This window comes from Rissa tridactyla, chromosome 2 (genome assembly GCF_028500815.1).
Source record: "Rissa tridactyla isolate bRisTri1 chromosome 2, bRisTri1.patW.cur.20221130, whole genome shotgun sequence".
Lineage (NCBI taxonomy): Eukaryota > Metazoa > Chordata > Aves > Charadriiformes > Laridae > Rissa > Rissa tridactyla.
The window spans coordinates 118,433,766-118,453,254 of record NC_071467.1 but is presented as its reverse complement, the minus strand read 5'-3'; the positions used below and the strand labels follow the sequence as shown (position 1 = coordinate 118,453,254).

At 40.0% G+C, this 19,489-nt stretch overlaps 1 protein-coding gene across 9 annotated transcripts in view; it reads right to left on the bottom strand.

Moving 5' to 3' along the window:
* Positions 1-19,489, bottom strand: part of MYRIP (myosin VIIA and Rab interacting protein) — a 261,162-nt gene that overhangs the window by 53,036 nt on the left and 188,637 nt on the right. For 8 of the 9 annotated variants that reach the window (XM_054191437.1, XM_054191436.1, XM_054191439.1 and 5 more), the window contains 2 exons: positions 1,795-1,931; positions 34-114 (listed from right to left, as the gene is read on the bottom strand). In XM_054191437.1, the coding sequence (XP_054047412.1) occupies positions 34-114; positions 1,795-1,931 (218 nt within the window). Of the gene's footprint in view, positions 1-33; positions 115-1,794; positions 1,932-14,227; positions 14,328-19,489 lie in introns of those variants that run through there. The other variant, XM_054191443.1, reaches the window with a different exon arrangement.

Sequence of the window (19,489 nt, the reverse complement as noted above, 5' to 3'; positions counted from 1 at the left end):
TGTGTTTTAATCAAAGAGTTTTTAGCAGCATACCTTCTGTCTGTCGGTAGAAAGTAGAGTCACTGCCACAAATGCTCCCTTCATTTTCAAAGCTTCCTTCAAAAAAACCTCCTTCTGCTCAAAAAAAGACAGTACCGCACGTTAGTAGAAGCAGTACCCATTGACCGCAGAGGCATTATTAGATTAGAACATTCACTCAAGATTCGGTGGCACCACACACAAAGAGGAATAACCAGAAAATTCCTCCTACCTTTTGTATAAACCATGATTGCAGCAGTTTTTGTACAAAACATAACTGCTTTTATACAAAAGACCTCTCATTCATTTTGGATGGAGAAAACTATTTGTACAGTAAAAGACAGAGAGAGGAAGAAGCTACTAGCTATAAAACTTACATGGTAGAAGTTAAGTATAGGGAATTTGCCTTTAATATGACATTTGGGATTGAAATAGATTCTACATTTTAAAGGGCAATTCTGTATAAATAACCCGGACACGTATACTAGTATTTATCTTTAAAGGGAACAAAAGGTTTACCTAACAGTCACACGGAGAGTAGAAGAAAGTTAGCAATGACATTTAGACTCAAAGGCCTTCCTTAGAAAGGTCTCACAGAGAGCGCAGTTGCCACTGCAACTCATCATTGCATTGTTCACACTTCCATTCAAGGACAAAATAGTGAGACTTTGACTTAAGTAAAGGCAACGCATCATATTAAAGTTCTGAAGAATCCATCCCTACAGTTTTTAACTCCATTGTTCCACTTCTGCCCTCACAGACATGGACTTTCTTGTCGTCATACACATTTGTTCTCAACTGTTAAGGAATCTTCTTCTAGCAAATTTAATTTGATACAGAGAAAGCAAAAAGACTAATAAATCAGAACTTAATGTATAGGTTGCTTCTCTCTAGAAGCTTTTATGCCAACATTCACAAGAAACACCTAAAATTTTCACTCCAGACTAGAGTCCACTTACCATTCCATGTAATTTCAGAAAAAGATAAATTAAGGACTAGAGAAAAATTAAAGTGCCTGTACAAATTTCAAAAGAATTACATCAGGAAAGTATCTGGTCCAAGAAATCTAATGACATTTCAAACATTCAGCTAACAGTGTTTTGAGTAATTTGGTAAAGTCACCAGTATGACATCAAAAGCCACTTCTAACCCATTTTATATCTCTAATTACTCTTATGGGGTAACGCACTCTAACACCATAGTTAAGGGAGAATTGTGTCTCTTCATTTAAAAGGGTGATGCCAATACTTAATCAGCATCTTTTAACCATTTACAAACATCAATAAAAAAATAAGGTGTGGCCAGTTTCAGAACCTTAAGCATGCAAAACTCATGCAAAAAGCATGAGTTAAGCATGCAAAAAGTGAGGACAACCTAAGTTTTGGCCAACTTGGGTACTGAATGTATCCCACGTTAACCAAATCTTGCTTCAAACACCACTGCAATGTGCTCTAAGGCCAAATGTTGAATGCAAAATTATTTCCTCATTCATTGACTACTCAGAACTGTGATAAATTTTTGGAACACAGGCTAGAATAGAAACTGCAATTTACTTTACAGACTGAAGATAACAGTTCTTCTGTATCAGTGGCATAATTAAGATTAAACATTCTTTGAATTCTTAAACAGTCCTCTAGACCCTTCACATCTTTTTTTCTCTCTCCACTGAAAAAAGCCTTGAAAAAGTATTTTTTGAAATAATCTCAGAACTTCCCTTGTCTCAGCTTGTATGTTAAAGTAGATAAGCTAATAAGAAATCAACACAGCTCTTCTTACCTATTGCATCAGGACAAACTCCACTCTCCAGTCTATGCTTCTTGTATAAGTTCTTTAGGACTTTGGCACTTCCAAAACACTTAAAGCGGCTTTTGACATTATTATAGTACCAATCCAGAGACTGGGTCCTTAGGAGCCTAAAATAGAAAAATAAACAACATATTTGGAATGATTCCAGAACAATAAACCCGAAGAAAGAGTTTAACATATTTTTATGTCTTTTATGTAAAAAAGGATATTTTAGGACTCTGAGCATAAACATATTAATTTCTGAATACTTCTTTACTGTTTGTGCTTTTCAAGTGTCTGATAGGCAAAAAAAAAAAGGTAACTCATGAGCAAATATCTGCTTCACATTACTCAAAGTTTTATTTGGCTCTGCTACTATCAGAAGAGGTGCTCTCCCCTTTTACATTATAATAATGCCAACACTACAGCCTTTTGAAAAATATAAACAAGCTTTGGAACAGCACAGGAAGGTTTTAAAAATAGCCTTTATTTACATGGATTTACAGATAATGTAAGAACATTAGCCCATTAGTGCACCACAAAAAAAAAATAATTCATAAATACACACCACTACTTTTATTTGGGGAAAGCAAGAGAGTATATGAAGCCTAATTAGAGAACCTCAAAGCAGAATAAGCAAAGAACAGCAGGCAGATAAACTTTTTCAGGGGGAAGGACTCACAGCTGCTGTTTGGTTTCTTACTTTCAACCGTAAGCATCACTGACATCAGTAATTCATGCTAGTGGATTTGTCCCCAGAGCTCATATATTTCTATAAAGCTATGAGATACTGTCAAGTTCTTTGTTTTTTTTTCCACGTGGCAATAGTGCCACCTGTTACTTCAGTATTTCCAGGCAACACAACCACAGGATAACCCACAGCGGACCTGAATGTTTCTTACCGAGGGTGTCACTGGAGAGGGGGATCCTCGGGTTCCACCTATAAATTAAAGCTGACTTTCCCAAAAGCCTCCAGAAAGGAGAAATAAGTCTGAGACGGTGAGCAACATTGAACTAGTTCTCTGTGTTTTCTTCACCGTTTGAGACCATTTGTCGCTCTGCACATTGTCATAGTAGTTTACTTTTAATTAATTTACTGCATTTACATTGCAGGAAGCAAGATACTTTTATAGGATGTGAAAACGTTTCATATAAAAGGTTATTTAGTATATGCTGCAAAGTAATTTCCCCTTTGTAATAATTATAAAAATCAGGGTCTTGGAACTAGAAGCCCTATGGAGATTGTTAAATAATGAAGAGATGATTCTTAATACCAAGATTTTAGGAAACCAAAGGCTAAGGTTAGTGTCTGTTGTCAATATACAAAAGAAATGATATTATCAGGAGTGTTGGACTCTCAGCACTTCCAGTCTTGAAGACATTCAGATGGCTTAATTCTGGTTTTTAAACCTGGGGTCACCGTTGAGAAACAAAATGAAACAAACAAAAGAGCACAACAGAAAGCTGTAACCTTTAGATTTTCCCTTAGGGACTCTGGACTTCTCTTTATAAAGTGCAAAGCAAGTCACAATCCGCAATTTCTGTGGAACACGCACCATTTCATAAGCAAATAAGATCTCACCTATTGAGAGACTAGCAATGTCGTTCTTACTCAGCGCTGAACTTCAGGAGACAGCTGGTAACAAACAAATACGCTGAACCTGGGGTTTCAACTAAATGCTTCCAGTACGGCTCCGGATTTTTTGAGTTTCAGTACACTGCTAAAAAGGAATATCCACTTCACGTAAAGCAGAACATCGTGATATAGTCCACTTCTTTGTCACCACTGGAAGGTGCTTAGTAGCAAACACCAGCAGTGGGAAATTAAAAATAAAAATCAACGAAGCCTACCGTATTCAAACTGTGAACTCTTAAAAGTTGCATTAGTTGCTCTACTGAAGACAACTCTTCCACGTAATGGAACAGAAGCATATTTTTCCTGTATGCGTGTCAGCAATTAGATGTAGGAGAGATGTTTACAGATAATGTAAGAAAATTAGCCCTTTACTATCCATTTGCACAGTAACAACCCCAGCCTACTGTGGTTCCCAGGAGGTTGATTAGTTCCAATATTCACTGTTCTACAAACATCACTAACATGTGACAAGGGCAAAAATCCCCTTTTTCTGGAAAATGTCCTTACACAGGGCTCACAGATGAGCGACATCTGATGAAGCATGAGTGGCTGGTGACAGAGCACGAGCAAGGGGAAGCATGTCTGCGCCTGTCTGTGAAGTACAGGATTTCTGAATTCCTATAACGCTGCCACCAAGAAATCTGTTACGACGCCTGTCCAAGTCCTGACGCACTGACTGTGGCTTGGCTGCTGGCGCAGTGATGAATCTACAAATGGAGGCAAATCTGTCTCCCAAACTTGCAATTCTTTGCGAATGTGACTTCATTGAGGGCAGGAACCATTTGCTCTCATGGAAACTGTGTCAGAAAGGAACAAACACTATGCTTTCTGCTTGCTGAATTTGATTCACTTTTGTCCACTGAGTTTCTACAGGTGCTGGCAGTGTAAGATTTCAGTCAATAGCACAGAGTCGCAATCATTATGATGGATAAAACCTAAGTTTGCATGACTGGGTTGGAAGTGGCTTAGCAGGAGGTACTGGCCAGGAAGGATGCTCTTCTGCCCAGGGAACACAGTGCTCTCCATGCTGTTCACAAAATAGTCTCAGCACTATCACTGCTGGTGGACTCACATCACTGTGAGTCCTCAGATACGCTGCTTTAGGGCTTTCGAGACCCCTACCAACTACTTTAGAATGCTTACCGAGCAACCTCAGCTCCACTAGCCCAAAATGCTAAACTTTTCATCTTCTTGGAAGCCAAGTAGACTCATTTCTCAATATTCAGACTGAGTGACAAGGTACCAAAAGCAGACAGTCAACTTTTTTGACTTTGAGATAGTCAACAATGACTATCTCATTGTACAAAATCTAAGAGTTAAGACAGTTGGTTATGAATGCTGACCTGACTTGGGAAAAAAAAGAGATGGGACCCACTGCAAGCCTGTTTCCCTATCTTTTCCCCATGTTACCATGTTTTTCTGGGTCTGATCAATACTTTTTCTGTAAAAATAGAAAGCTAAGAGTACTGATTTTTTAATGATGTGAGATACTGCTTTGCAACTAACATAATTTTAGGGACAGGCTTTCTATTTGTAATGATAACATGCTTACCACTTTGCACTAGCTAATCTGGTGTAAACACAAGGATAGGGATTACTTTTTTTTAAAATTTTCTCATTGCTGCAGGATTAACACTTTGTGAGTAATCTAATCATCTCATGCTTCTCTCTCCTACGTCTTGGAGAGCTACCAACAATTCCAAATCTATGCCTCTGTCCTGCACACATTTTATAGCAGATTACAATGCCTTCTCTAAAGCTTTTCAGCCTCTTAACTTTAAAATAAGTCACAATGTCCCTGCTGATTCCTCCTGAGGAGAAAGGATTTGGAGAAGAGAGTAGTTCTCTTATAGATACCAAAATAAAGGACCCACTCAAAAGAGAAATAAGAGCATTTTCACGTTATTTCAAAATCCTTTAATGCTGACCTGTATTTTAAAGCTGTGTTCTGCAAAAGCAGTCCATGAGTCCAGAATAATGAAAGACTATGACAGTGCTAGCATTAAATTGTTGAAATGAAACACTTTCCTTATCACCTCTAATAGAAAGTGTGCAAGTTCTCTCCGTGAAATGAAAGTTCACATTTAAAGGATATTAGTTGTATGCATTTTAAAGATGCAGAAGCCATTTCTCTCTCTTTCTGTGCCATAAAGACTGCTATTTCTTTATTGCTAAATAGCTTGAAATGATAAGGACATTATTTATGTTATATAATATTTCCATGGAGTTGAGTTGCATTTTGATGTGCTTTTGGCAGAGGGGAATACTGTGATTTTAAAAATTCTGCCTTACTAGGAAGTGTGAAAGCTAGGCAGACACTTTTGGTTTAATAACATTAAAACTTGAACAAGTAGTATAAAGCCCCTGACTTTTTTTTTTAATGCAGCAATGTGTTTGCCTTAATCAAGCAGCACCGTAAGAGCAACGAATCAGCGCATTAAAATCTTTACAAGCAGTTTTCAGTACATTTCTCACCTGCAGCACCCAAATACTCAATTTTTAGCCTTCTCCTGTGAAAAAAAGAGAAGTACATCAGCTGTGCTGGGGAATGGCGACATGAACCATCTCTCTCATTGTTAGTGATGATCACAAGAAGATCACATGAAAGTCGCCACTCACGCATGATTACTAGTATTCACTACTCAATACAGAGGAGGCTGTTTAATAACTGATTTACCACTTCAGTTTTTTAGTTCTTCTAAGAAGTTGAGGGGTTTTACTTGGTCTAAAGGCAATATGAAGCTTCTGCAATAAATTTTCTCTAAAAGGTAGTGCCAACTTAATGTTCATGACCTCAATCGCTACTCATAACTCAAGTCAAACTACAAGAATATTATAACAACACTTTTCCATGAACTTTGTGACAAGTTTTCTCACACAAGAATAACTTGTCACCTAGACTGCAGCTCAGTAAGTCAGGAGGTACTTCTTGAAATCTGAACTTACATTATTTAAATGACAGAGTAAATATACAATCTCTTGGAGTTTCCTTGTTGTTGACTTGCACTGGAAACTGAAGCCTCCTTCTCAGCTTTGCAGTCCTATCTCACCGCATCTTCCATAGCTTTCTGCCAACAGCCAGGTCAGTAAACTCGTCTGTCCCCTCAATCTCACTCCAAAATCAGAGCCGCAAACTTCGCCTGCACATCAACAACTGTTTGTAGAAATGGTTATGCCAAACGATTTGTATTTCTGAGCTCACCTCCCTATATGTATTGTGAAATGATAGACATGAGTTTTGTGCCCCCCTCCTAGAGCCTCCTCTTACGTTCACTCAAGGTGGAGGTGTCCCCTGGAGCCCCAGCTGAGCCTCTTTCCATAACCTTTACCACCTTTCTTTCAGAACAACGGGAATCATGCTGTAGGCTAAATGATACTAACTATCACCTCCCTGCAGCCCCACTGATTCTGATGATAGTCCACAACATGTTGAGATAGTGGAAATCGGAATTTATGACCCTTAGGTATATAATGAAAGTGCAATAATCACAGAGTAATATCTTTAAATATGATTTTTGTACTTCCTTTTGACAAGAAAAGGTGCTCTTCAAATATTAATTTATTCTTTTTGAAAGTGTTAAACTAATTCCCTGCCCCAGCCCTCGATTAGTCCAGCATTACCACTACATATACTAGTAGCAGACTTACAGGTTGGTTGCAATTTTCATGATAAACTCAGTTTTTCAGGGTTTTGTAACTTAGTTGTGAGATGTTCCCCATGGTTCTTACTTTGTAAAAGAGGAAATAATAAAAAGGCCTAGTAGCAGACCCACTAAAGTAATGTTTACCCTAAAAAAGGTCTTCATTAAATAACTTCTTAATATTCTTGAAGGGGCATCAGCACTACTCAGCCCTGAAACACAGACATTCAGCAGCAATTTCCCAGACAACTGATGATAAGCTAACAACCAATCAAGCTCACTAGAAACCAAATCAAATGGTTGCTGAAAAAATCTTATATCTGGGGAAAAAAAAGAAGAAAAATAAGGCTTTAAAAATTGTTACCCCATGCTTCTCCTGCTGTGCCTATGCCCTAGCGTAACATCCAGCCCCAGGTCACTCAAGACCTGCATTCAGCAGTTCCCTAGATTCACTCAAGAAGGTACCCACTTTACAATTCTTGGACCTTTTTACTTTTGTGGATGTGACAATTTTTTTTTTTTTTTAAGTAATGAAAATTTAAACAGCCAAGCAAACCCACCTCTGAAATACAGGACCATCCACAGATCAGAACTGCTCCTCTGTGGAAGACTCCAAAACGCAACGTGACCACATCAAATAGAAGAAATATCAGAAGTTCAAATTTTCAGTGGAAAAGCAACATCAATGTTTCATTTTCACTCTTTCAGAGCACTCCCAAGGCACCTTGAACTGCCCGAAGGCTCAGCCATGAGTAAAGAGATGGAGGGGTTGGGAGCCAGGAGAAGCTGCTGAGCTGTGCCAGAGCTGGGACACCGGTGGAGAGGAGCCCACCAAAGCCAACCTGCTTCACCATACTGCTGGGCCAGCGGCAGAGGCATGCTGCAGTCAAATATTCTCGCCTTTAACCACGGTGTTCCCCCACAGGCAGGTGACGGGTGCTGTAGGACCGACATCCTTGAAGCCCTGCTCCTCTTGGGGAGCCTCAAGTCCATCATCCTGCGGCTGCACTGGCACCATGTTACCTATCGGTTCTCTGGGAAACTCCAGCTAATCCAGATTATGCTGTCTCAGGCACAGCATCTGTCACAGGCCCCGACACGGGCTCTCTCCCTGCACTGGCCTCACCCAGAATACAAAGCTCAAGGCCCTTGTTTCCATTTCCCAGGCACTGAGCGGCCTCAGCCTGGTGCCCAGAGAAACAATTAAGATTCAGCCTGTCACTTCTTATTTACTCAGTTTTAGAGTAAAATTGTTTCAAACTCAGCATCCTGAAATATTCTTTCTCTGCCAATAGCAATATTTGCTTTTTCCCTTGGGCTGATGTTTTAGAGCTTGTAATGTACTGTTCTTTATAAATTGTTGAATTAAAGTCTTTCAGTTCCTTTCAGTTTCAGTGAAATCAAACATACTTCCAGGTTCAAGAACGCAACTTCACCTTCATTCCCTTCAGAATGAATCATTACTGTAGCACACAAACACCGCACACATGAATACACTGCCAATGCTTGGTTTGCTAAAAATCAGGCTTAAAAAAAAAAAGGAGAAAGTTCAGCCCCCTGAAGCCCCAAAGAGGAACTTGTGTACACCAGCCTTTGGCCAAACTCCTGTCATTCTAAGATGGGACTTGTATTTCCCTGATTGTTCTGCACCTATCCCCTGCCTGTGAAAGGCGGGGGCCTGTTCATGCCTCAAGAACATTTAGCCCAACGGGCCACTGTTAACTCTTCGTGATACATCCTTCCCAAGCTTTAAGTTGAAATCCAATTTATTTTTCTCTAATGGCATTTTGCAGATCACCCATCACTTAAGAAGTTCTGCTCCAGAAAGTGTCCTCCTCCACTTACCCACAGCAGAGGGCTGCACCCGGGCCATGCTCCAACACCTGAAAGCATGGCACACCAACCTGTGTGGATGAATCACAGGGAAGGCTACGTGATGAACAGCACGATGAACGATATGCTCAGCGGTTGGCAAAATCCAAGTAACAGCAGAGGAGAGACCATCTCAAGTCAAATCATCTACCCCAAAATGAAAACTGTCCAACAACCCAGGGAAAACATCGTCTGTCTTTCCCACAAGCACAACAAAACAACTGTCCGTGTTCCCCCCAGTGAAATCATGATTTTCCTGTGCCAGCAGAAATGAACCTGGCCCAGTAATCGCACTGCAGTCTACAGTATGTTAACTATCCAGAAGCTCAGCTTACAGTATTGTACTAGGTGTTTCCTAAAAACACGCATCCTCCCAACCATTCACTGAGAAATTCACTGCCCCGGTTTTACCTTTAAATTCCAACACGGAGCAACATACAAGAAATAATAAACTAAGGTTTGCACCGAGGTAAAAAAGGAATTCCTTTTTCCAACAAAAGACAGCTGTATGTGCCACCCTCAAATTTGCTTTCTCCGCCTCCTTTACCTTTGAAATCAGCAGTCAAGAAGCTGTGGGAGGAAAACAGAGGAGGTTTTATACAGAAAACCTAGATGTACTTTCTGAAAGGAAGAAAGATCAAAACTTGTAGCAAGTTCACCTAATCCTGATTATTGAGGGAAGTACTAAATAAAGCATCTTCCACCTGGGCCCTTTAAACCAAGCCTTGGTGACTTCCAAAGGGAGATGCCAAGGATTGCTCACTGCAGCGTGTGTCAAAGTGCAGGAATCACTTGCTGCATTATGCAGCAGGACACAGTAAGCGATCGTAACCTTCCCTTAAAATATTTTACTGGCTCATAAAAATCAGATTACGAGCCATACTAGTTCAAAGAAAAGGTTCAACCAGCCTCTCGCTCTGTCTCTGGGCATCAGCAGATGCTAGGGAAGAGATGACAGGAAAGGTGCAAGTGTGGAGTGACCCTGCCTTCGACACACTCTGCACTTGTCAGCTCAGGAACCCGTGTTACAACAGACCATCCTCAAAGGACGCTCTTTGATGGACTCAACTTCCATAAATTTGGCTATGCCAAACTTAAATCTAGGCATACTTTTGGCCTCCTCAAAGCTCTCTGACGAGAGTCCACAGCTACATACCACACACATGCATTTATGACCCGCACTCCCTGTGGTACTTTCATCATCTAATTTACATTAAAATAAACCATGAGATTGCTGATCTTTAAACATGTAATTTAATTATTGGAAAGTAATCAGTATGTAAGAAATCAGCAGTAAAGCATCTGCCTCTAAAAGCCTTTTTGAAAACAAGACTGGAGAAGGTCCAGGTGTCCCTCTCTTAAGAAAACAACAAACTTAACTGATGCTTCATTAAAAAAAAAAAAAAAAAAAAAAGAAAGATAGTTGCTATTTTGTAACCTGTATACTAGCAAAGCAACATTCCTTGAAGATCACATCTAGACCGCAGATAAATGTTTGCATACATTTGCTGACAGGCATTACATGGAATGACTAAACGTTAGCCATGTGCAGGGACAAATAACTTGGTGTGTATGGATCGGGTTTGCTCAGTGGTATATTGTGACCTTCCAGAACTGACGAGTTCAGCCGAAGTCAGGTCCTGAGACAAGAGGTCCAGACCTGAGGTGAACACACCTGTAAAACTCAGCTATGTACTGCTGATGGTTCCCATTACCTAGTCAGAGCATTTATGCCCTCAAACTCTCTCTGACAAATGCCAAACCTGACATAACCACCTTCAGTTCAGATTTGTGCCCTTTTGCCATTTATATCCACCCATGCTGCCATCTAACAATAGATTTTTCACTTACCTAGCACTAACTGCATATTCCTCCATCACCACATCCTCCCCCCTTTTTGCAGTCGTCTGCATACTTAACTTACTTTTCCTATGAAGGTTTCTGGGTCTTCTCTGAATTTTATAGCCTTCCAGTTACATTTCCCCAGAATTAAAGAGGTTCCTTTGACAGAGGCTTCCTGCAACAAGACACCTCCCTTTTAAAATTTCCACAAAGGACAAGATTTGAACAAATGGTAGCTGAACGTAGGTCAGGTTCGGCGGATTTTGCACATCACCTCGAGTTGAACTCCTATGAAAATGGTCAGGCTAAGAAAGTCTTCTGGCTTAACTTGGGCACAAAGCCATCATTCTGGTTTGTGAATGAAGGCTGTTAGCACAAGTTTGGTGAGGACCATTTTCAGGCCTGTTCCCCACAGGGGAGAAGTGTCCTGCAGCAGGTGAGGAAAACACTGAAACAATACCAGGTATAATTGGAGTTATGGTTTGATCTTCCAGCAGGAAAACTCAAATAAGAGCAGAACACGTCAGCATTTAACTAAACTATTTTGCCCTGTGTTTTCCCTGTAAGGTTGTATGTCAGGAATTCCTGGCTGATGAATGAACGCCTACGTGGCATATTAACCCAACCTGCTGCCCCCAGGAAGCATGTTATGTTTCAGGGTAATCAAAGTGAAAATATGGATTTTGCAGCAGTTATAAAAGTCGATTTTTAAAAAGAAGAGGGTTTTCAAACCCAGTGCTTCACTGTAATTTAGCTGACTGTAAACACCAAGGGTGAAATCACAACTGTGGAGAGTTAACAGTGGTTAAAGCAATGACCTAAGAAGGGGCAGGACCTCTCTTCAGGCATCTACCAGCAGTAAAAGATGTGAGAAGCCATATCCAATACAGGTCCTGACAGTATCTCAGCGAGAGCTAATAAGCTTTTGCCATAACGACATGTTTATAAGGATGTTTGCCATGTCTTACAGCCGTTAGTGAATATTCTTTCTCCATTTCTGCTTTGTAAGATGAGCAACAGTGACTGATGCTTATTTATTTAGAGCTGACTTCTGAACCTAGAAGTTCAAAAGGCTGCATTGCAGGGGAGCTTGCAGAGAGCTTGCAGTACAAGTTACTTCTGCTTTCAAGACACTTTGGCAGAGCTTTAGGCCATGAAAAAAATGGGATGCCATAGGTGTTCCCCTTGCCCCCACACATGATGAGCAATACCTAGATCACTCCCAGCAAATATACAGCTAGCCTGTTCTTAATGACTCCTTATGCTGCAGACCTCCCCCAGCCATCTACTCCGGTGTTTTCCTATCCTAACGTTGAAAGGTTTTCTTAACATTTAAGCCAAATCTTCCTTGTTTCTATTTAAACAAGACAGCTTAAGATGTTTGATCTCCTCTTCTTTTTTTTTTTTCTTTTCTTTAATTTTTGAAGGCTAAAGAATCCTTTTTCATCATAGGTCACGTTTTCTAGCCATCTGATCATTTCCTTTTTTTTTTTTTTTTTTTTCCCCCTGGGACAAGGAAAAAAAGACCCAAGAGGTTTATATCTTTGTTTAAATACAGATTCCAGAACTGGTAATTTGAGGCCTTACCAGTACTCTTTCAAGAAAGCCAAATGTAACTGTCAGGATATGATTTAGCACAGCGCAGACCCTATGGATGAGATCCCACTAAGAGCACCAAATATGCTATACTGATATTGAATCTGGGATAGACAATGCTGCGAATCACACATCCGTCAAAGTCTCGCCGAGACCTGCAGTGTAGAAACTGCCAACTCTTCAAAAAGAAATATCCTGTCGAACCAAGTCAAGAGTATTTTCACTCCACCTTTTCTTTTAAACTGACAATTACACGGATGCCACTTTCAGAAATAAGGTTTAAAGTGTATCTCCTCACTAGCTGGCAGATATACCAATGGGCTAAAATGTCGTTTTTGTGGGAGAAATCCAGGCACTCGGCTGTTACACATTCTTATCAACTAGCAAATAACTCCCCCGGGTAAGAAAACCATGAAGTCTGTCATTCAGAAGATGACTTATGGTCATGTCCATACCACTTCTACCCCACCTGCACAAAAAGCCCATCTCTCTCTATTTTACTCCTGTTTTCATTTCTAGGTTGGCGTGTAACAAGCCTCAAGTGTAACTGCAGCCCGGGTGGATCATTCAGTGGCCAAAAGTGGTCTGTACGTCTCATCTCAATGGCGTAAATGGAGGCCACAAACTCGTCACCTTCTTTTCTCAGCCCTTCTAGGTGTTTTATTTGATGCCTGGACACCACCTCCCCACCACACTGCCAAGTTTTTTCCTCTTAAGCCTTTCATTAAAATGTGTATTTTTACACAGCTGATTAATACTATCTGTCGACTCCGATGAAAATTAAATAAGCAGTCATTGAATATTTGAAACAAAATCAAAACAAGTTCAAATCCAAATGCTTGTGTAAAAGCTGGAACAATCTGATATTGCCAAAATGGAACATTCCACATTTTCACAGGTTCCATTCACAACATTTGTATATGATCTATAGGATTTATTTTATGACATAAAAGTCATAGATATACAAATAAAAATGTCACCACTGAAACAAATCTTTCCTCCTGAAGCAAAAGGAAATATTTCACCATATCTGAATACATTTTCCTCCAGAAATTTTGTTTCATGTGAAATTTTGGGGTTTTTTTTTTCCATCTTAATTTGCAGCAAAACACGTTTTCAGTATCTCAATATTTTTCAAAGGGAGGAAATTCTATATCCTGGTCGTCTTGTACTGGATGTTTTTTCAGGCATATCGTTAAGAATTAATACTGCATAAATTTATGACGCTTACATGCACACAACATGCTGAAGCAAAATACAAATAAATGTGAGTCAAAGCAAGTTATTACAGCTACACTGAACACTACGCTATATGAACACATATATTGTCTTTTACTGTCATATTTGTTTCTACTTGCTACAGTACATCAATGTGATTTTTATTTCAGATTTCTGAAAGAAGACAGGCAAAAAGAACAAAAATATACACTGACAGTACCTTGAAATGAATACATCCTGCTGTTTTTCTTAAGAAACAACAACAGCAAGAGATATTCATAAATTCTCAATTGGAGAGGCATTCGTTTCCTGCTGTGCTATTACTACAAATTTATCCTTTGCACCTACCCACTGAAGGGACGGAAAATTCATATAGAAACCTCATGTAAATAAACTTCAGAATGCAGAGAGCAACATTAAAACACTCTCAGGAACATCTGGTCATTGAACTTTGCATTAATGTTAATGTAAAGAAAGCATTTGCAGTCAAAATACAACTGAACATAAATGGCTACAAATAAATGCACCGTTCACCCATGAGAAAAGTTTTCCATTACCACAGCAGACACCAAATGAAAGAACAGAACATAAAGCCACTTTGATGAGTTATTCAAATTACCTAAGTGAAGGCTTTTCTTTCTGAAAACTTCATTTTTAATCCAGAGATTCTTGAAAAACAGCTGAACAACAAAAAAAAAAAGTGAGGTCGATGAAGCATAAAAATTTTCACAAAAAGAGATACAAACTCCGCTCCATCAGAAAAAAATACCAGAGGATAAACCATGCAAATTAATTCTGTAATCCTGATTAGAAAAATACGCCGGGCTTTTAATATAGAGCTCAAGAACGCCAAAAAGACAACAATCCTCCGCTTTGTGGTTTGTTTCTGTTCTTGTATCGGGAGAAAGCTGTGAACAAACAGCTGTGAAATGCCAGCAAAGATGAGAAGAATCATCACCACGTACAATCAAAGAGAAAGTTGGACTCATTTCAAGATTATTTAAAAAAAAGACAGGGGAAATAAAAGGAAAAAAAAAAGAATTCAAACAAGCCAAAATCCTTAAAACTTTGCTGGGGAGTAAAGAGACGTGATTTCAGTTCCCATTCTTCATACTGGTTATCTCACCCTGTAAGCCCAACTTCTCCTAAACCAGGCTGCACCGTTTTCTTCTGGGAGCTGGGCACAGAGTGACTCCACCACCCCCTTTCTGAGATGACACGCATTTGTAGCTTTGCGACTCCACGAGCCACAGAACAGCTTAAGAAACACACTGAAGGCACTGAAGTGTTATCCAGCAGGAGGGTGACACCTCCGAATCCAAGTCCCATACAGGTCCCTAGATGGGAAGGGTAAGGAAAGCATTTCCTTGCCATCCACCCACCCATTGTGGGAGGAGGAGTGAGACGGAGTGATGCTGCGCTCCCCAGAGAGCAAACAACCGGGACATGGTTCGGACATTTAACCATCAGTTAAAGCAAGATTTGGAATTACAGTGGCAATGGGCTATATGGGGAATAGCTGGCCAGCTCCAGAAGGTTGGATCAGTCAACGCCTGCACCTCAGCAGCTCTTCGCAGCATGGTCCAAGGGCAAATAAGGACAGGGCGAGGGTATCTGATGCTGTGCAACGTTACTCTCTACTGTTGTGTGCAAGCGAGCATCCTGAGCGCACAGTGTGTGCCTCCTAAGTTCCTTACCGTTCTATTTCTGCTTTTGCAGAAAACGAGCCTCTGTATGTTGTGCTACTTGTGAGTGGAGCTCTCTTTGATTAAGCCTTTAAAACACACAGGGCTTTTTTTTTTCCCCTCTTTTTTTGAATAATAATTTTTTTTTTTCAAACCAACTCCACAGTCACCGCATTTAAAATGCACATTTTTCCCTGGTGGGGTTTTCCCTGTTGCACAGGAAATATTTTTAGTTGGAAGCTTTATTGTGCAAGCTGTCCAGCAGTCTGACAAAAGCTAAATGCCAGCTTACGGCTGAAAACCGCAGGAAAAATTCCAAAGCCTTTACAAATTATACAAATGAGACTTTAATCCCAGCTGGCCTCACTAACAGGGGCTCTACATCTGGGCACACACACAAATGTCCTTTTCATATGGATTTTAAGCTATTTGAATAATGAAAAATGGAAAAAAAACCCCAACACTCTATTTTTGTAAATACTTGTATCACAATAATAAAAACCAAACAGTCCTGCAAGCACAGATTAGCCAGACTGTCAGAGAATTACAGCTGTTTCTCAAAACTGGTGCTGCTCAGAGCTCTTGGGTAAAATTGATCTGCTGTCCAGAGGAGGATTCACTCCTCTAACAAACAGAAAGCTTCAAAGCCAAGCAAACCTCCTGTCTTCTCCAGGGCAAGCTTATTCCCATCTGCACAAGGGAGGGGGTACCTTCATAGGACTCCCCAGCTGTGATAAGATGCACGCTTCTGCATGTGATATCAGCAAGTTTGATCAGGAGCAATCAAGAAAAATGGAAAGAACACGAAGCGTATGAACAGGAGGGGGGAAAACAGGGAGAGCTGCAAAGCTACCTGGTCACGCATGCAGAGATGACAGTGTGCAATGGGTCTTTGAGTCCCTCAGTGCTGCCTTTCAACTGCTGGCAGTGAGTGGAGCACAACCACCACAGCCCTTCTCAGCTACGTCCACAATGCTCACTCGAGAAGAGACCCTACTTCATTCACAGAAGAGAATTTTCTAGTTCCCAATAAACTGGGATGAAAATATGGCAGCCAAAGGATGGGTGCTACTTGAGCAGGATGCCTTTTCCTGCTTTAATTGCATGAGGTATCACTACCACAGCTTGTCACGTTTGGTTAAGGGAAACCACAGAGGCAACTTTTTAAAAATAAGGAAATTGAGTGCTACCTAACATTTTTCAAACCGTGCTGCTTAGCCATAAGTGAATGAAGGGATTTAATGCAGACCCGCTGCATACACTCTTGTAGTTTCACCTGACAGTGGCAGAGAAGGTCCCATTGTGACAGCTGGAGGCATCTTTACCTCCTGTGTGTGGTGACCACAGGGAGAGACGGGGCCAACAGAAGCTATTTCTCATTTCTGAGACATGGCTTACTCTCATCTCTCACCGAAAGGGAGGGAACGTAGGTCTCTCCCCCAGCTGAACTCCTCCCATAAAGAGCAGAAAATTGATGGCATTTTGGGGAAGCGATACCTAGCTATTAGGATTTCCAGCTGAGCAGGTGGGTGAACTGCTGGCTGCTGATACAGCTCGTGGTGCAGGCTGCCAACTTGCTGCTGAGCCTGGGTGGACCGGAGACAGAGGGGGGTGTGTGTCTGTCTATCTGTCTCTCCTTCTGTGTATCTGAGCTGGAAGCCATAAAGACAAAATGAAAACGTTCTTTCTCTCTGCACATACACGTTTATTTTTGTCAGAGGGCTGTAGGTAACTCTCAAGCTGCCCCTTTCTTGCCATTCTTTTTCCTCTTTTCTTCATTTTCCTTAGGAAAACATGAAGGTGGGATAAATGATTTGCTTGCTTTGCTGATGACAAATTCAAAGAGTATAAGGGCAAGTAGGCAGTAGAAGGCAGTGCATTAAGAATGTCCACAGTGTATGTGCTGCTCCATTAACATGCTGACCTTCTTCTATGAGGTCAGACTACAAGAAATCACCAGTCCTTGTCCAGCAGACCCAGGGATATAAAATGCCTGTAATGCTAAAATATTATCACATTGCCTTTGCTATTCTGTATTTGCCCTGTTACAAAGATAATGCAGGGGCTAAAGTAATTTCCATTACACACATACCCATGGGAAAAAAAGTTAACGACCACTTTTTAAGGATGGTGTTACGGACACTGCAAACATCTTTTCAACCAAAATACATTAAAAATTTTCTTGGACCCAGAAAAACATTAGAAGAACCATATAATTGAGACACAGAACAGGTTAGTCTCCAAGAAGACAGATTAGTCTATACGGAGTCAGATGGATACATTAAATCTGCTAATTGTGTAATGAGAAGGAGAATGATAAAAACAATGATCTCCTTAATATGAAACAACAAAATGTATACCAACTACTCAAGGCTGTTCACCCTCAACTTTTCTGTTAGTTATGATGAGCTTTCATTAAAAAAAAAAAAAAAAAATGTTCTTTCTCGTTTTCTTCAGAGGTTCATTTTTGAAAAGGGGTGGAGACCTCAGAGGCAGAAACACCAGGAAAGGAGGGAAACCAAACAAAAATAAGAAAAAACCAAACCTGACTTGAGTTTCAAGATGGGGAAAAAATAAACCAACTGTTCTCCTCTCCCAGTCCCCAAAAGTAAGAGATTGTACCAATATAAAGCATTAAGAGTATCTACTTAGTTTCAACATATTAAGGAAAATAATAAAAGGATCTACATTCATGGACGTTTGACTCCTAGGATGAATCATACATTGAATAATGACAGGTTAGTACTGGTGCATTAAAATATTTGGGTTTTATCCACCTAGTCCATCTACAATATTAGTTAAATAAGACACCCTGAGATGATAATATTAAATACTCCTCAAGCTGCAACAATGGGATTATTTATTGAGTATCCCTAAAATAAAATCTCAGGTAGTAAACAGAAAAGAGATTTTCCAGAAAAAATCTAGAAACACAGTTAAAAACAAGAACTTCCTTAACAAGTCATACCAGAAGTATTTTTCATATCAGAGCCAACTACCAAATCCTGTGATACACTCTGTGATCCAACTCCTAATTTTTTGAATGATTAACTTTTTAAAGGGACAAAGTGCCATAATTCTACAGTAGGTGAAGACGCTGATAAAACTATTTTACATATATACTATTTCATGGTTCATTTTTATACGGGTTTTTCCTACTCTTTGCAATCAGTAAGTATATACCATATATCACAGTTATTTAAAACTTACTAACTCCTTGACAATAATGCCATTACCCTAAAGGAATTAAATTCTTTGAAAGGAAGCTGACTAAAATCTCAGCAAGTAAATAAAAGAAATGGCCAAATATCCTTTAAATGCATTTTAAAGGTAAAAAACTGAGGCACCAAAGGACTTCCTTCCAGTTACTTTGGAAATCTAGCATGTTGAGAAAGTAATTCAGATATCTTGACTCTAAACCCTGTGTTTTCGACTCAAGCAGACCCTCTTTCCTCTGAGGCATTAAACATTTGTCTTCAAGCTCTGTTTTCATATCTGCAATTTGTTCAAATTAAATATTTTAGATTAAATACTTGTGTAGAAGAGAAAAGGAAAGCAATGCTCTCAAAATCTTTATGCATGAAGAACTGTGAGCGAGATCAAAGGGTCGAATAAGGCGGCGTGACAATGCATGCAATCCTCTTCCAAATCCACCAGACAAGCAGCGTATCTGAACTTGGAGACAGCCAGTAGCCACGGATTTTGCAGATTGTTTTGTTAAGATATATGGCAACAATTATAAATGGCTGAATACATGACGGCACATGCAAATCTTGAAAACTGATCATCTGCATTAAGCTATTTAGCACCGCTTTTACTACAACAGCTACACTGCTTTGCTCAGAAGTGTATCAGAGAAGTAAGACTTCCGCATTTTACAGCCAACGAGCCACAAACACATATCATGTATCTCAGCCAACTCCTGCTGTACAAATCCCTTTGTGCAAGCCTGTGCTCCCTGTGGCCCAAACGCTGGCTTTATTCTCAAAGGATCTGGGATGACACAGAAACCTACATGCTCAGTGCTACAAGGCTTCTTCAGAGTTTCTCAAGTTGCTTCATTCAGAAAAGACCATCATTGCTCAAGAGTGCAATTACCAACAGGGTAACATCTTTTAGAAATACTTTTGGTCAGTATGATCAAAAAAGCTCCACATTTACTGAGACATCACAGCAGCAGGAGTCAGGTCAGCCTA